The sequence below is a fragment of the Colobus angolensis genome, unplaced genomic scaffold (genome assembly GCF_000951035.1).
Source record: "Colobus angolensis palliatus isolate OR3802 unplaced genomic scaffold, Cang.pa_1.0 Scaffold580, whole genome shotgun sequence".
NCBI lineage: Eukaryota > Metazoa > Chordata > Mammalia > Primates > Cercopithecidae > Colobus > Colobus angolensis.
Window position 1 is genome coordinate 338,782 of NW_012119377.1, and position 13,172 is coordinate 351,953.

A 13,172-nucleotide genomic window follows, 5' to 3' on the forward strand; every position below is an offset into this window, starting at 1 on the left:
ATTGAGATTTCAGGGTTTTTCTGTGAGAGCTTCTACTATAATCTTAACATTCAAGGGACCAGGATATACCTATATGCAATCTTTCAGATAAATATCATCATGAATCATAGCAACATTTCCAATATGCTTTGTGTGTATTTCTGTGTAACCTTTAACCGACAGGACTCCTAGATGGACATTCCTTTACCCCTAAAACCCTTTGCTGAGAAGTGGAGGGAATGAAAACAAAATTTCACAGCAATAGAGGATTTCAATTGCTCTGGACCCTTTAAAGCCTTCTTGGATAAGACAAAGGTAGGTAAAAGCATAATAGAATGCATTGGGAAGGACTTAATTCGTCTCCCACCCACGTTCTGCCTTTCCCCTGATCCACACCTTCCTAATGGCTCCTGGGAAGTAGGTTGGCTGGCTGCAATTAAACTCAAGCGCCTCCTCAAGCACTTGGTAAAAAACAGCTTTGGCATGATGATGCTCCTTCTCCTACTGTATAGAAGGGAACGTAAAGAGCTGAAAATCATTAGCAATTGTCTTAAAATATTGTGAAGATCTTGTCTTACTCTTTAAATTTCCATAATTAGTTAGTTATTTTATTGTTCCTGATAATGGGTGTCTTATGCATTTTTTTTACAGAATTCATCACTTTAATATTAATTGTTTTTTACTAAAAAACAGGGACTTACTTTCAGTGGGACAGGGGTCAGCTGGCTTTGTGCAGTTCATAGTTCATCTTGCTTGGGAGCACCTTCTCATAGTCTGCCATCTACTTTTCAGTGATGGATGCAGCAAAAGAATTGCTAACCTGCAGATGCCTTGTGATCTGGAACTATCCTGCTATTGAATACTTTTGATGATGTGATCTGCATGCCATTGTCTTACCTCAAAGTTTTCTGCTGACCTGAAGGATCTCTCCCTGGCCTGACAGGTGCCTAGTATTTCCATTATTGGAGGAACTATTTGGGGACCATAATATTATCTCAAAAAATTTTCCTGTAAAAATACAATAAATTACAAGGGCTAGAGTAACCCATTAACCATTAACGTAAATGAACTCGTGTTACTATTGTATAAAAAATGGGAGAATGATAGAATGGCATTCCAGGTGGAAAAAAACTGAGCCAAAGGGGCGCCGTCTGCTTTAGTGGGTCATCCTGGTAGAGAGGAAAGGATTCCTTAGAATGTTTGGGGGCCAAGGGAAACCCCTGGCAACTTGGGAAAGTGCACTGTGAACCCCACCTTGAAGAATCTTAGAAGGGGTGTATTCTACAGAACACCAGAAATGGTAGAGAGTTGTGGGAACTAAAGGAATAGGATTTAGAATGGCAGAGAAAACAATGGAGACTGGAAAAGGAATGAGAAGCTTAAAATGGAAAACAGGAGCAAGGATTTCAAAAGTGAGATGTCAGCAGATCAAACCACATCCCTGGAGAAAATCACTGAGAGGAATAACAGAAGAATAGGCCAAGCCACGTTACTGGGTTAGAATAAAGCCATATTTTTTGCTCCTTTCCATGAAACCCTTACTTGCCTCACTAACCCTGTTTTCTTTTCACACATGTTATGCAAATATTAATGTTATTCATTATCTTTTTACTATCTGTGTTGAGCCATCCTGCACCCACCTGGGCTGCTGCTAAAGCTCATACCATTAGCTTCACAGAGCAAAACATGGAGGTGCCTAGATAAGCAATTCAGATACATCCATCACATCCTTTCAATGAATATCTGACTACAAGAGCTATCACATGTAGTCAGAGATAAAAGTACATTCCCTGATTAATACCTGTCAATCACCATGAAATTTCTGCTGACCTTTCTCTTCTTTCTAGATTTCCTTCAGTTAATTCATGGCCACCATTTTTGGGCAGTACTGGCAACTCAGAGTCATGTTTACTGAGCTTCGCAAATAAATGGATTGTGTTTCAAAAAAAATAATAGTAATAATAACAATGGCTGTCAGAGAACTTGAGGAATCTCACCCATTCGAATGAATTTGTGAACCTCAGCATTGAGGATGTTGAGTATGTGGCAGTAGGTTTGGGACAGTGATCAACTCCCTAAAGCCTCCCTCAATCCTCTCCTGACAACAGTGCTCTCCTTGGAAACCTTTTGAGAAAGTCTGAGTACCCCATGTTTTCACTGAATGTAAATCGCTTGTCTGTGACTCTTGATCTTAGGTGTGCAGGAAGTCTCCTAGCACTTCATAGCACTTTTAGTTCTGGAGGCAGGTTTCATTAATTCTTAGTGCAACCCACCATTCTCTCCTAAGAGAGAATCTGAATTCAGTTGTGGGAGTGCACAGAACTCCCACACTTCAGCTATTGAGTTTCATGTCTGTCAAATGATCTGATAATAAATTGGTCCCAGGAACCTCAGTTCAACAGAGTGAGGACAAAAGGAGAGGGTTATGGTTCAGAGTCGCTAAAAAGCTCAGGTTTTGAAAGTAACTCTCTCAGTAACAGTAGGTTTTGGTAGTGTTTGTGTTACAAACGGTTTCTGACCCTTGTGAGATAGCATATTAATGCATCTTCTGCTTGATTGAGTCTGAATTCTGAGGAATAATGGTTTTGCTTCTTGCTTCTCAATTTGTTCTCCTCTATGTTCTTCTTCTGAAGTCACAGTTGACCCTTTCCCTCATCCAATAGGAGGGAGACAGTTTGCTGCAATATTTCTGCCATGATCTTACTAAGGTTTCCTTAAATACATTTTTCCTTCCTGTTTGAAGATTGTTCTGTTGACTGAGTGTGACCAGACATGAGTCTTAACAGGGCAAGAATACCGATGTAGAGACCAAGAGGCATTCTTTTGTGCACAGGGAGCGTGTGGCATTTGAAATGCAAGGCCTTTTTGAAGACCTGATTGTAAAGGCTGACTCTATGTATAAGCAAAATATCTAACTACCTATAGTCCAATTTGAGAAATACTAAAAGCAGCCCCTTTTGTTTCCTCTTTCCTTCAAGGAGAAAAAAACCCCCAAATCCCACCTAAACCAAAATAGTGCTCCATTATCGTCTGCGATAGCAACTGAGATTAGCTTCTCCTTTGGGGATAAGGAATTGAAGTGGCTGTTAAAGCATAAATCTATTATTTTGGAAGATCCAGGGACATTGTTTGGTACTTGAACTGATTTCATCACTCTAATCCAGTCCCTGAACTTGCTCTGGAGAATCAATAGTCTTCTGGTAGGACTGTGACAGGTGTCTTAATTTTAAAAAGCAGTTGAAGAGTTATGAAGTGTGAGTGGTTTAACAGCTATTTAGCATTTCAGAGCACAGTGAAAATGGTAGTAATTATGGTGATGCCTACAGTAAGCCAAGCTGTCCACAGTGTGATTATATCAGCCTTCACTTCAGAATTTTCTCAGTCTTCCTTTCCCACTCCCATCTTTCTTCTTTAAGCTCTTGCGTTCCTTGCTTCCTGACTCCCTAACCCCAGATATCTTTTTTTTCCTTTCTCTCTCCAGCATCTCAGCTGCACTTTCCTTCTTTTTTGGTTCAGTTGCAAATTATCCCCTCTCCTTTCCTCCTATCATTATCCCCTGTTCTCTAAGGTGGTTATGATATAAACTGGTGTACATTTAAACACTTGCTTTATTTATTGGATGAAGTTGTATCCCATGTTCAGAATCTACAAATCAGATTAGATGATTAGCTTTTCATTTCTCTGTCAGAACTATTCTAAAATCAGTGTAGTCCTAAATTCATTATTTCTTCTCCCACTCTAGATTAGTGATCCTTGGTGGAAGAAACGATTTCTAGTTAGGAATTATTATTGGTCATTGAAGCAGCAGCACAAAACTTAGCTAAACAATTAAGAGTACTAGGACATATATGTTATGATGGCATAGGAAACTAATTGGAAGTGTCTTTGAAGGTCAATATTCCTGAATTTAGGCAGTTCTTTGGGAGGTCAGTTGTGGAGATGGGAGAATTGAAGACCAAGTTTAGAGCCAAGACAGGCCTCTGGAAAGGAGTCCCAAAGGGTGGAGAAGACAGAATGGGAATGGAAGATCCTAAAGTTAAACTAATCTAAGGTCTTGGATGTATAGTTTTGCTTAAGCTAGGGGTCTGCACCTGACTACAGTTGCAGTTGGGGTGGGGAGAGGAGTAATCTTTTGTGAAAATCATGAGTAAAGTGACTGTTACATCATTGGCAAAGCTTCTAGCAGAAGTCAGTTAGTGAGTAACTTCTTGGCATCTGCATCCAAGTAAATTTTAAACATCTAGCCATAGCACAGAAACAGAATTCTTTCTTTACAATTTTATTTACAAAATGTATTAAAACTTTGTACAATACCTCATGGCAATGAGGCTCTGTAATTTATGCCCACACATGCAATTTACCCTTTTATAGCCATTAGTTTGCTTGGCAATTTTTCTGTTCACTGAAGTACAGCTTTAACAACAAAAAGAAAAGAATTGGAAAAAAAAATCCTCAAGTGACTACTGCCAAACTCCCATAGCTTGAAGTTAGTAGCAGAAATTTGAAGCAATCAACGTTTTTTTTAAACATGCAAGTTTTTTAAAAAATAACAAACCAATTTACCCGCCTCTTCATCTCAGTGAAGTTTCCTCTCTGAAAAACTGATTTGAGTTAATAAACATACATTTTTCTTTATACAGTGCCTATGAAAACGTTTGTGTGTAGGTTGGTTGGTTTGTTTTATACAACTTCGTGTTCACACAGCGTGAGCTTCCCGCGCTGGGACATTATAGCATTTGTAAGTTGAAAATCACAGTTTCATGAAAACAAAACAAAACAAAAACACAACAGCTTTCTTTTTTTGTTCAATACCATTTGAAATTTGACAAGTGAGTTGTTTGCTTATGACACCATTTTTGGAATGAAAGTTTATATTACACTTTTCTGGAAACATTTCGTTGGAACGATACTTCTTCCTTTCTTTTCTGAAGACAAGAGCAAATATGCAGCGAGTCAACTAAGCATCTAAGGGTCACACTTGGGAAATGAATGCGAGCTCCTAGTTTTTGCAGTCTGGAAACTTCCCAATGCATGTTACTGATGAGAGAAAACTACTGAACTACAGGAAGCATACGTCGTTATATAGGAGGTAATTAGTGAGTGGAGACTATTTCTTCGGACTGTTCTGATGATGCCAACGGCAGGTATGCAGTTAGTTACTTGATAGCCCATGGAGCAGTGGAGCGATCTGAGAGAGTCAATAGAGAGACTGCTCCAAGCAAGGATCTGGAAATGATGCTGAGGCCCTCAGATTAGCAGTAGGTTTGGGAATGCATTTTAGTCTTTGCAAACTAGAAAAGGACACATGCAGTCCGATGGAGAGCCACGGGCGGTAGCAGGCAACAGCTAGTAGGACAGACCTAGCAAGAGTAAAGTCAGACTGAGAACTGTGGTCTGAACCTGCTATCCCGCCTTGCAATGCAGTCCTGTCTCCGTGGTGTACACTTGAAAGGCATACTTAGCAGAGAAAGCCGAGCTAAACACAGTGTTGTTTCTGAGATACTCTAAACACATCTGGAGTATAGGCAGCATTTCCCTCACCTCAATGCTAGATACTCAGCTCTATTGACTTAAAATGCACACTGAAGCAAGAAAAACAGATCTGCGAGCTGAAATTCCAGGCTCCTTGGAAAACCCCGGGATCCACTTTAGGAAAGCACCAAGAGGTATCCTGATAGTGCCCCGTCCCTTGCTACACACAAAGTCAATTTCGAAAGCTCTGTAAATCTCTTCATTGAGTGGAAAGTTATCAAAGTGTTTTCACAAAACCATTTCGAGAACACAGAGAAGTCACTGTTTAGTCCCTTTTCCAAAGTGTTTGAATTTTCTTAAGTGTTGCATTTACATTCTAAAGATATACACATTTCAGCAACATTGAAAAGAAATAGGGTGCACAGAACATCACCACCAACAGGAAATACCAAAAACATCTGGTCAGCAGATCCTAGAAGAAATGCCAGTCCGTCTTCCCAAACACTGGGAGACAGATTTTTTCTTTTTAATCAGGAAGAATTAATTCTTTTAGCTTAGATGGGCCTCTTTGCTGAATTGGAATTTAAATTTGTGTGTGTGTGTGTGTGTGTGTGTGTGTGTGTGTGTATTAAAGAACATGGTGTTTGTATACTCTGCAGTGGTATCAAAGAATGGCTTTTGTTGGATTGACTTAATAAGATTTTTTTTTTTTTCGCATACTGGAATCTTGCATGTCCATTTTTTTGTTGGTTTTTGTTTTAATTATTTTTTTCAAGCAAAGCAAAAAAGATTTCAATGATGGTTTGCATTGTCGCGAGTCTCAGAGTGTTCCATAAGGCACTGAAGGAAAAAAAAATCAGTTTTTCCTATTGAAAGGTCATTGCACCATCAGCAATATTCGTGTCATGCCCGACACCAAGGAGAGTGAAATCTGGCTCAGGATCCTTGAAGCAGCCACGTTTTCGGTGATTTCCTCTCATCACATGCCTCCAGTGGGAAGGGATCTGCAAAGACAAGGGGATATTTAAAATTGAAGGGGCCTCCTATTAGGAATTGAGAAGTTTATAATGGCTCAGTCTATCTTGGACAAAACTATGGCTGTTTTCTGAAATTGGCATTTCTGGGGTTGCACCTCATTTATTTGACTGACTTTAGGTGACAGGTCTGGTTACATTCTCTACTATATGTATTGTACTAAGGAATATGCAGGTGTTGCATGCAGTTTAATTCAAGGTTTTAATCACTTATGATGTAGGTATACCAGAAAGTTTCCATGGCATTTTAATACAGATATTCACGAGAACTAAAAGAGTGTATTCTGATTGCAGAACCTGTGACAAAGAATTGTTCCCCCAGGACAGAGGGTAAACAGTGTTCTATGGCTTACTGAATTGAAATCCATTTTAACTGTGAGAAGAAAATATTTTGCTTATTGCTAGAAAGGTGAGCAATTGTTTCTCTTAATACCTACAACCTTAGTTATTAAAGTCTGAAAATAGCACTGGGACTTTAAAGAGACAGCAGATTCCAGGAAGAGGCCAGAGCAGTGATACCCATGAAGGGGACTTGGCATCAATGAAGTCTTTGCCCTGACATATAGGCCTGATTGAAATGCTGATAGTGTCTTCTTTTTGGAGGCACTAACTAGTGCAGGGGATTCATTTGCCCCGACTCTGAATACTGTAGGACACTTTCTTACCTCCTCTTCAAGTTTACATCCTCTCTTTATCCTTTCATTCTACACTAATGAAACATTTCTTTTTCTTCTAATCTAACAGTGAATTTTATCCCAAAAGAATGACAAAATTATGATCTGCCACTGGCCCTGGAGTAAAAGTATCTGTAAGAAGAATTTCCAATATATACCTGAAGGCCAAAGGCATCCAAGGAGGGTAGAATAAGACTAACATGAAAGTAGACAAACCTCTTCCTTGTCACCCCTAAGTCCTAAGTCATATCTATTGCAGAAGCTTGGAGAAGTTTCGTATCTGGCAGAAAGATCAAAGTCTCCTCCTGTCTCCCCAGTGGGCATGGGACATCACTAACTAGCGGTATGACTTTGGGAAAGGATCCCAACCTCTCAGTGCCTCTGTTTCCTGCTTTCAAACGGGGTCAAATGAACTATTATCACTGAGGTAAAAGTCCCTTGGGAGAAAGAATATCATCACCTTGGTTATCCAGAATGCTTTTTTTTTCTATTTAACATAAAGTGAATTCTTTTAAGCAGAAAAATGTCTCCAGTAAGCATGCTTATGCATAGGCTTCCGAAGGAAAGTGGATCACTTTGAAAATTGGCTGCATCAACAAAGCTAATATTTTTAGGATGACTAAACAGAAAACTCCTGCAGGAAAAATGAAAATCTTTTCCCCTAACTTCAGGCATCTTGAGGTCTTGTAAAGGACAGAGATTTCAAAAATATTTTTGAAGAAACCAAAGAAGCCAGAAGTAGTTCTGAATTGCAATTAGGAAATTAAAAATAATTTCCTAAAACAATTAGCACAGTCAACTCTAGGGTGCAGTGAATCTGGAGCACTTGATGGGCAGTCACCTGCCAAGGCATGCTTGGGAGGATACACTTCCAGTGGCTGGTCAGTAACCCAGAGAGGCACCAGGTAGTCAAGAGGCTTTCTTCTCCCTAGTGGGAGCTAAACATGGTCTGAGACCAAGGCACATGTTGCCACAATAAGTCCAGTAATCCTGATGTGACTATCACCCATAGAAAATGAGAAACAATTCCCTCATCTTTCAAGGATACCCTTTTATTAACCAGATTTCACTAGATCATATTTTTGCAGGTGATTTGCCCTGAGTCATTTTTCCTGAACAATTACTGGTACTATAAACCCCCAAGGTGGGCTCTGATAATTAGTAATAGAAGTAAAATCTCAGGATACCTCTTGATGTCGGTGCCCCTGGATAGACCCTGACAGATTTAGGCCAACTCAGGTAATTGGAAGCCTAATAACTAGGTAACAAATTAGAAGTCACCAGGAGATATTCCAGACCTTCTTGAGAAATAAAAGATGAATGGGTGAAGATTTCACTCTTCACTTAACCAACATTCCCCTAATGTCACATCACCAAATTGGCTGAGGACAACAGAGAAGTTTCAAAGCAGCTTGCTTTATGCCTCTTGACTAACACAAGTGAGGTTTTCCTGGCGTCGTATGAGGCTTTTGCTTCTTGTCTGGAGACTTTGTACAGGCTTGGAGGACAGATTTGTTTGCAGACGCTCTTCCTAAGCCTTCTTTCACCCTGGAGATGGTTGCCAAGGTGCTAGGTAATTGGGCTGTAACCGCATTGGCATTGGAGTCTATTAAAATGTGACTGTTGCCTCAATTAGCCTGAATTTTGCTTCACAAAAGTGAATCAACTCAGATGAGTAAAGGAAAGCCAGAAGTTGTGGCATATTAGTTTCTGAGATTTTCCCCTTAGGTTTGATGTTCCAGGCCTCCACTTTTGGATGGCAACATTATGTCCTAACAAAGGTTTGCTGACACAGTTTCTTTCCTTTCATTTCCTTTGATTTCCTCCCTCCCTGCCTCCCTTCCCTCCTTCCCTTCCCTCCCTCCCTCCCTCCCTCCTTCCTTCCTTCCTTCCCTCTTTCTTTTTTCCCCTCCCTCCACCCTTCCTTCCTTCCCACCTTCCTTTCTTCCTCTTTCTTCCTGTATCTCTATCACTCTTTCTCTTCCTCCCTCTTTTCTTCCTTCCTTTCTTTTATTAAGTTACATTATCTGAGATTATTTCCTCTAGAATCTTTCTACTCTTGGGACCAGCAGCATCTGCATGACCTGGGAGTTTGTGAGAAATGTAGATCCTCAGGCCCCATCCCAGACCTGCTGGATCAGGATCTATGTTTTTATAAGGTTCCCACATGAGTCACATGCACACTAATGTTTCATGAATACCGCTCTGGGGCTTTAACAAGAGTCTGAGGCTGTAGTAATTGGGTAGTAGGGACATAAATTCTCAGATGGAATAGTTGATAAAAAGAGTCTGGAGGTCATGTCACCCTGAGCCTTGATATAATCCTCAGAAAAATTCTTTCTGGGGAAAGTAGGAGTGATTGAATATTCAATCTTGTGTGGAGTGCATAAGGAATGGGGCATATGGAGGCTTGGTGAAGTTCCTCAAGACGTTTTTTGTGGACAAGTGGAACAGAAACTCAAGATCTGCTCTCCATTTGACAGGATCCCATTAGGATTTCAAGTTTCCTGGAGGACATCAGGCCATGGGTGGTTAGAAGTAGCATGGTTTAGCAAAGATATGGCTATAGGCAGAAGAAGGGCTGGGTTCTAGTCCCAGAACTGCCACTACCTAACTGTGTTGCCTTGAGTAAGTCACTTCATGGGCTGGGTCTTACTGATAACTGTCTGATCCATCTTATCTCAAATGAGCCAATAGATATGAGAGCACTTTGATGACTGCTACACAAATTTAAGGTGTATTATTTATTTGGATGCTAGCACCTCAAAATTTGGGATAATTAAGTTAGATTGAAATTGCTCATGTCTAGCAAGCATGTCTATGTGTCGGCTACAGAAAGAAAGTGGATCACTTTGAAAATGGATTATGAATCATGTATTGATATTATCCCATAAAAATGTATGCCCCAAATTGTAATGGGCCTATAGCACCTACTCAAGAGTGAAACATTTTAAGCACATTGAAACACTAAATGCTTGCATGCAAACAATGCAACTACAGATGAATCCATGTATTGTACATCCACCAATGCAATGGGAACACTGTCAGCAGATTGGTGCAGTGTGCTGAATATGTTGTGGCAAAAGGCAGGAAGAAAGAACAACCAGCAACTTCATTGGACAAAATGATGTTTTCCATGACCAAGACAAATGATTTATTTGAATGAAATATTATTTTAAAATTGGCTAAATGTAAATCCGCAATGTGAACTATAAGAAGGCCAAAACACAAATGCAGCCAGGCACGGTGGTTCACGCCTGTAATCCCAGCACTTTGGGAGGCTGACGTGGGCAGATCACTTGAAGTCAAGAGTTGGAGACCAGCCTGGCCAACATGGTGAAACTCTGTCTCTACTAAAAATACAAAAAAATTAGCCGGGCATAGTGGCGCATGCCTGTAATCCCAGCTACTTGGGAGGCTGAGGCGGGAGAATTGCTTGAACCCGGGATGCAGAGGTTGCAATGAGCCGAGATCACACCACTGCACTCCAGCTTGGGCAATAGAGCAAAATTCTGCCTCAAAAACAAAACAAAACACCCCTAAAATCCCCCAAAACAAAACAACAACAACAAAAAAAACACAAATACACTTGTAGAAATCTCAGCATATTGACATTTACTCATGAGGTCAAAATTGCCTAAAATAAGGGGTATGAAGTTGCTTATTGTTCTGTTCCACTTCAGATAGGCATTTTAGTGATGACAGATGCACTTTAAAGTAACAAGACTATATTCTTTTAAACAGGTCCAGAATAGAGACATTATTCAAATTCAAGCTTGCATTTGAACATGTCTGAATTATTGGTGGTGTTTGTAGTTGCCAGAGTCAAGGTGGCAACACTCAGCTTCATTGAAGTATGAATTAGGGCTTGGCTAGCAGCAGGGAGCCTAGACCGTCCTTTGATAGACACTTACCTGTGCACCAGTTCCAAGGAAGGGACAACAAAAGAACTCAAAGCTTAAGAAAATTTTCTCAGACTTATACACTGTTTACTTAAAAGAATCACCTCTCCCTATGGAAGCGCTGTATTACTTGAAGTGACAGTGTCTCACCTGTGTACCTAAACTTTTTTTTTTTTTTTTGAGACGGAGTCTCTCACTGTCGCCCAAGCTGGAGTGCAGTAGCACGATCTCCGCTCACTGCAAGCTCCGCCTCCCGAGTTCACGCCATTCTCCTGCGTCAGCCACCCTCGAGAAGCTGGGACTACAGGCGCCCGCCACTACGCCCGGCTAATTTTTTGTATTTTTAGTAGAGACGGGGTTTCACCGTGTTAGCCAGGATGGTCTTGATCGCCTGACCGCGTGATCTGCCCGCCTCGGCCTCCCAAAGTGCTGGGATTACAGGCGTGAGCCGCTGTGCCCTGCCCCTAATTTTAATATCTGTTCCAGAGCAGCTGCTTTCTCTACAGATGCACTGTCCAATACAATAACCACTGGCCATGTGTGACTACTGCACATTTGATATGTAACTAGTATAAGTCGAGATGTACCATAAGTATAAAATATACCCCAGATTTCCAAGATTAGCATGAAGAATGTAAAATTTCTCATTCTTTTTTTTATATTGAAAACATGTTGAAATGCTCATATTTTGGATATATTGTGTTAAATAAAATATATCATTAAGATTAATTTCACTTGTTTTACTTTTTAACATGTGACTACTAGAACATTTAAAATTGCACGCATGGCTCATGTATGTGGCTTGCATATGTTTTCTATTGAACAATGATGCTCTGGAGAATTGTTTTTCCTTTTGGGTCACAGACCACAATTTAATTACAACCATTCTATTAGAAAAGCACTACTGCCTGACAAGAAAGCACAACCATTGTTTTCAAAGAATCAAATGGTTGCAAAGAGACAATGGTTTAAACAATAAACCAAACTAAAAAAAAGAAAAAATAAAAACAAAGAAAAAAAGAGATTGACATACAGTAATGTAAAGCTGATTAGTTTACTAGACCTTAACCGTACCCCTAGATCTTAACACTCTCTGTTCCATACACGTTGTAGCCTTCTCTGTATGTAGCATAATTCTGAGTGTTGGTGGCAGGAGCAGGCTTAAAGTTTTGGGTGTTCTTTGTGAGTTTCATGCGTTTGGACTCTGCCCGTGATTTGTAACAGAATTCTATCAAAGCCACCATCATGGCCAGCCCCAGACCTCCGACAAGTATATAGAAAACGCCTGCCACATTGCTCAGGCTCAGAGCGCTGGTCTTGTCCTAAGAGAAATGAACAACGTGATTAGATCTTGGAGAAAACAAAGGCAATGGAACATTATAATATATTACAACAGTATAGGGTAGTTCTAAATTGTAAAATAACTAAACATTGATGTAAGTGTTATGACTCAATTCTGGCAACTGGCTAATGTTTTGCAATGACCAGCAAGATGGTAGATTGTGCCTCTGTTGACAGTCTTGATCCTCACCTAAATTTCCTTTCACCTTGACTCCTTACATCCCTTAGTGCCTCAAATTGATGTTCAACAATTAATAAAACAGCACTGGCCATGGGAACAAAAGAGTAAACACAAGCATAATTTATTCCTCTGCCAGCCTGGATAAACACCATTTGCCAGAGTTGAGCTGTGACATAATCTCTATAAATGTAACACTCTTTCCATTTGGGAACTTGAAGCACTCTTTCCCCTCTCTGCCCCGCAACACCCCTTTCTCCCTTGCTCTCCCTGTGACAAACTTTGTGAACAACTAGTCTTTAAGATGCAACATGATAATATTAGAGGTTCCTGCTATTCTTATCTGAGGAGTTATTTTGCAAGGGTTTGCTTAAAAAGGGTTAATTCTCCTCTTTTCCCCAGTGACTGAGAAAATGCTCCCTTTGGAGATTGGCTGCTAAATCCTCATCCTAGTTAAAATCAGGGCAGCAAGTCTTTGTGTTGCTGGAACAAGGGCACAGCACAAAGAATTGACTCTGTTCCATTTTCCTGAGAGTTTAAGGAAAGTGTCAGGAGGATCCATTGGGTCCTAGATTGGCTCCATACAAATCAG

General features: G+C 40.3%; 1 protein-coding gene across 3 annotated transcripts in view; it reads right to left on the reverse strand.

Moving 5' to 3' along the window:
- Positions 1-4,242: 4,242 nt before the first annotated feature.
- Positions 4,243-13,172, reverse strand: part of GRIA3 (glutamate receptor, ionotropic, AMPA 3) — a 329,309-nt gene continuing 320,379 nt past the window's right edge. For all 3 annotated transcript variants that reach the window (XM_011962193.1, XM_011962194.1, XM_011962195.1), the window contains 2 exons: positions 12,136-12,383; positions 4,243-6,455 (listed from right to left, as the gene is read on the reverse strand). In XM_011962193.1, coding sequence (XP_011817583.1) covers positions 12,138-12,383 — 246 coding nt within the window. In that variant the 3' untranslated portion in view covers positions 4,243-6,455; positions 12,136-12,137. The remainder of the gene's footprint in view (positions 6,456-12,135; positions 12,384-13,172) is intronic.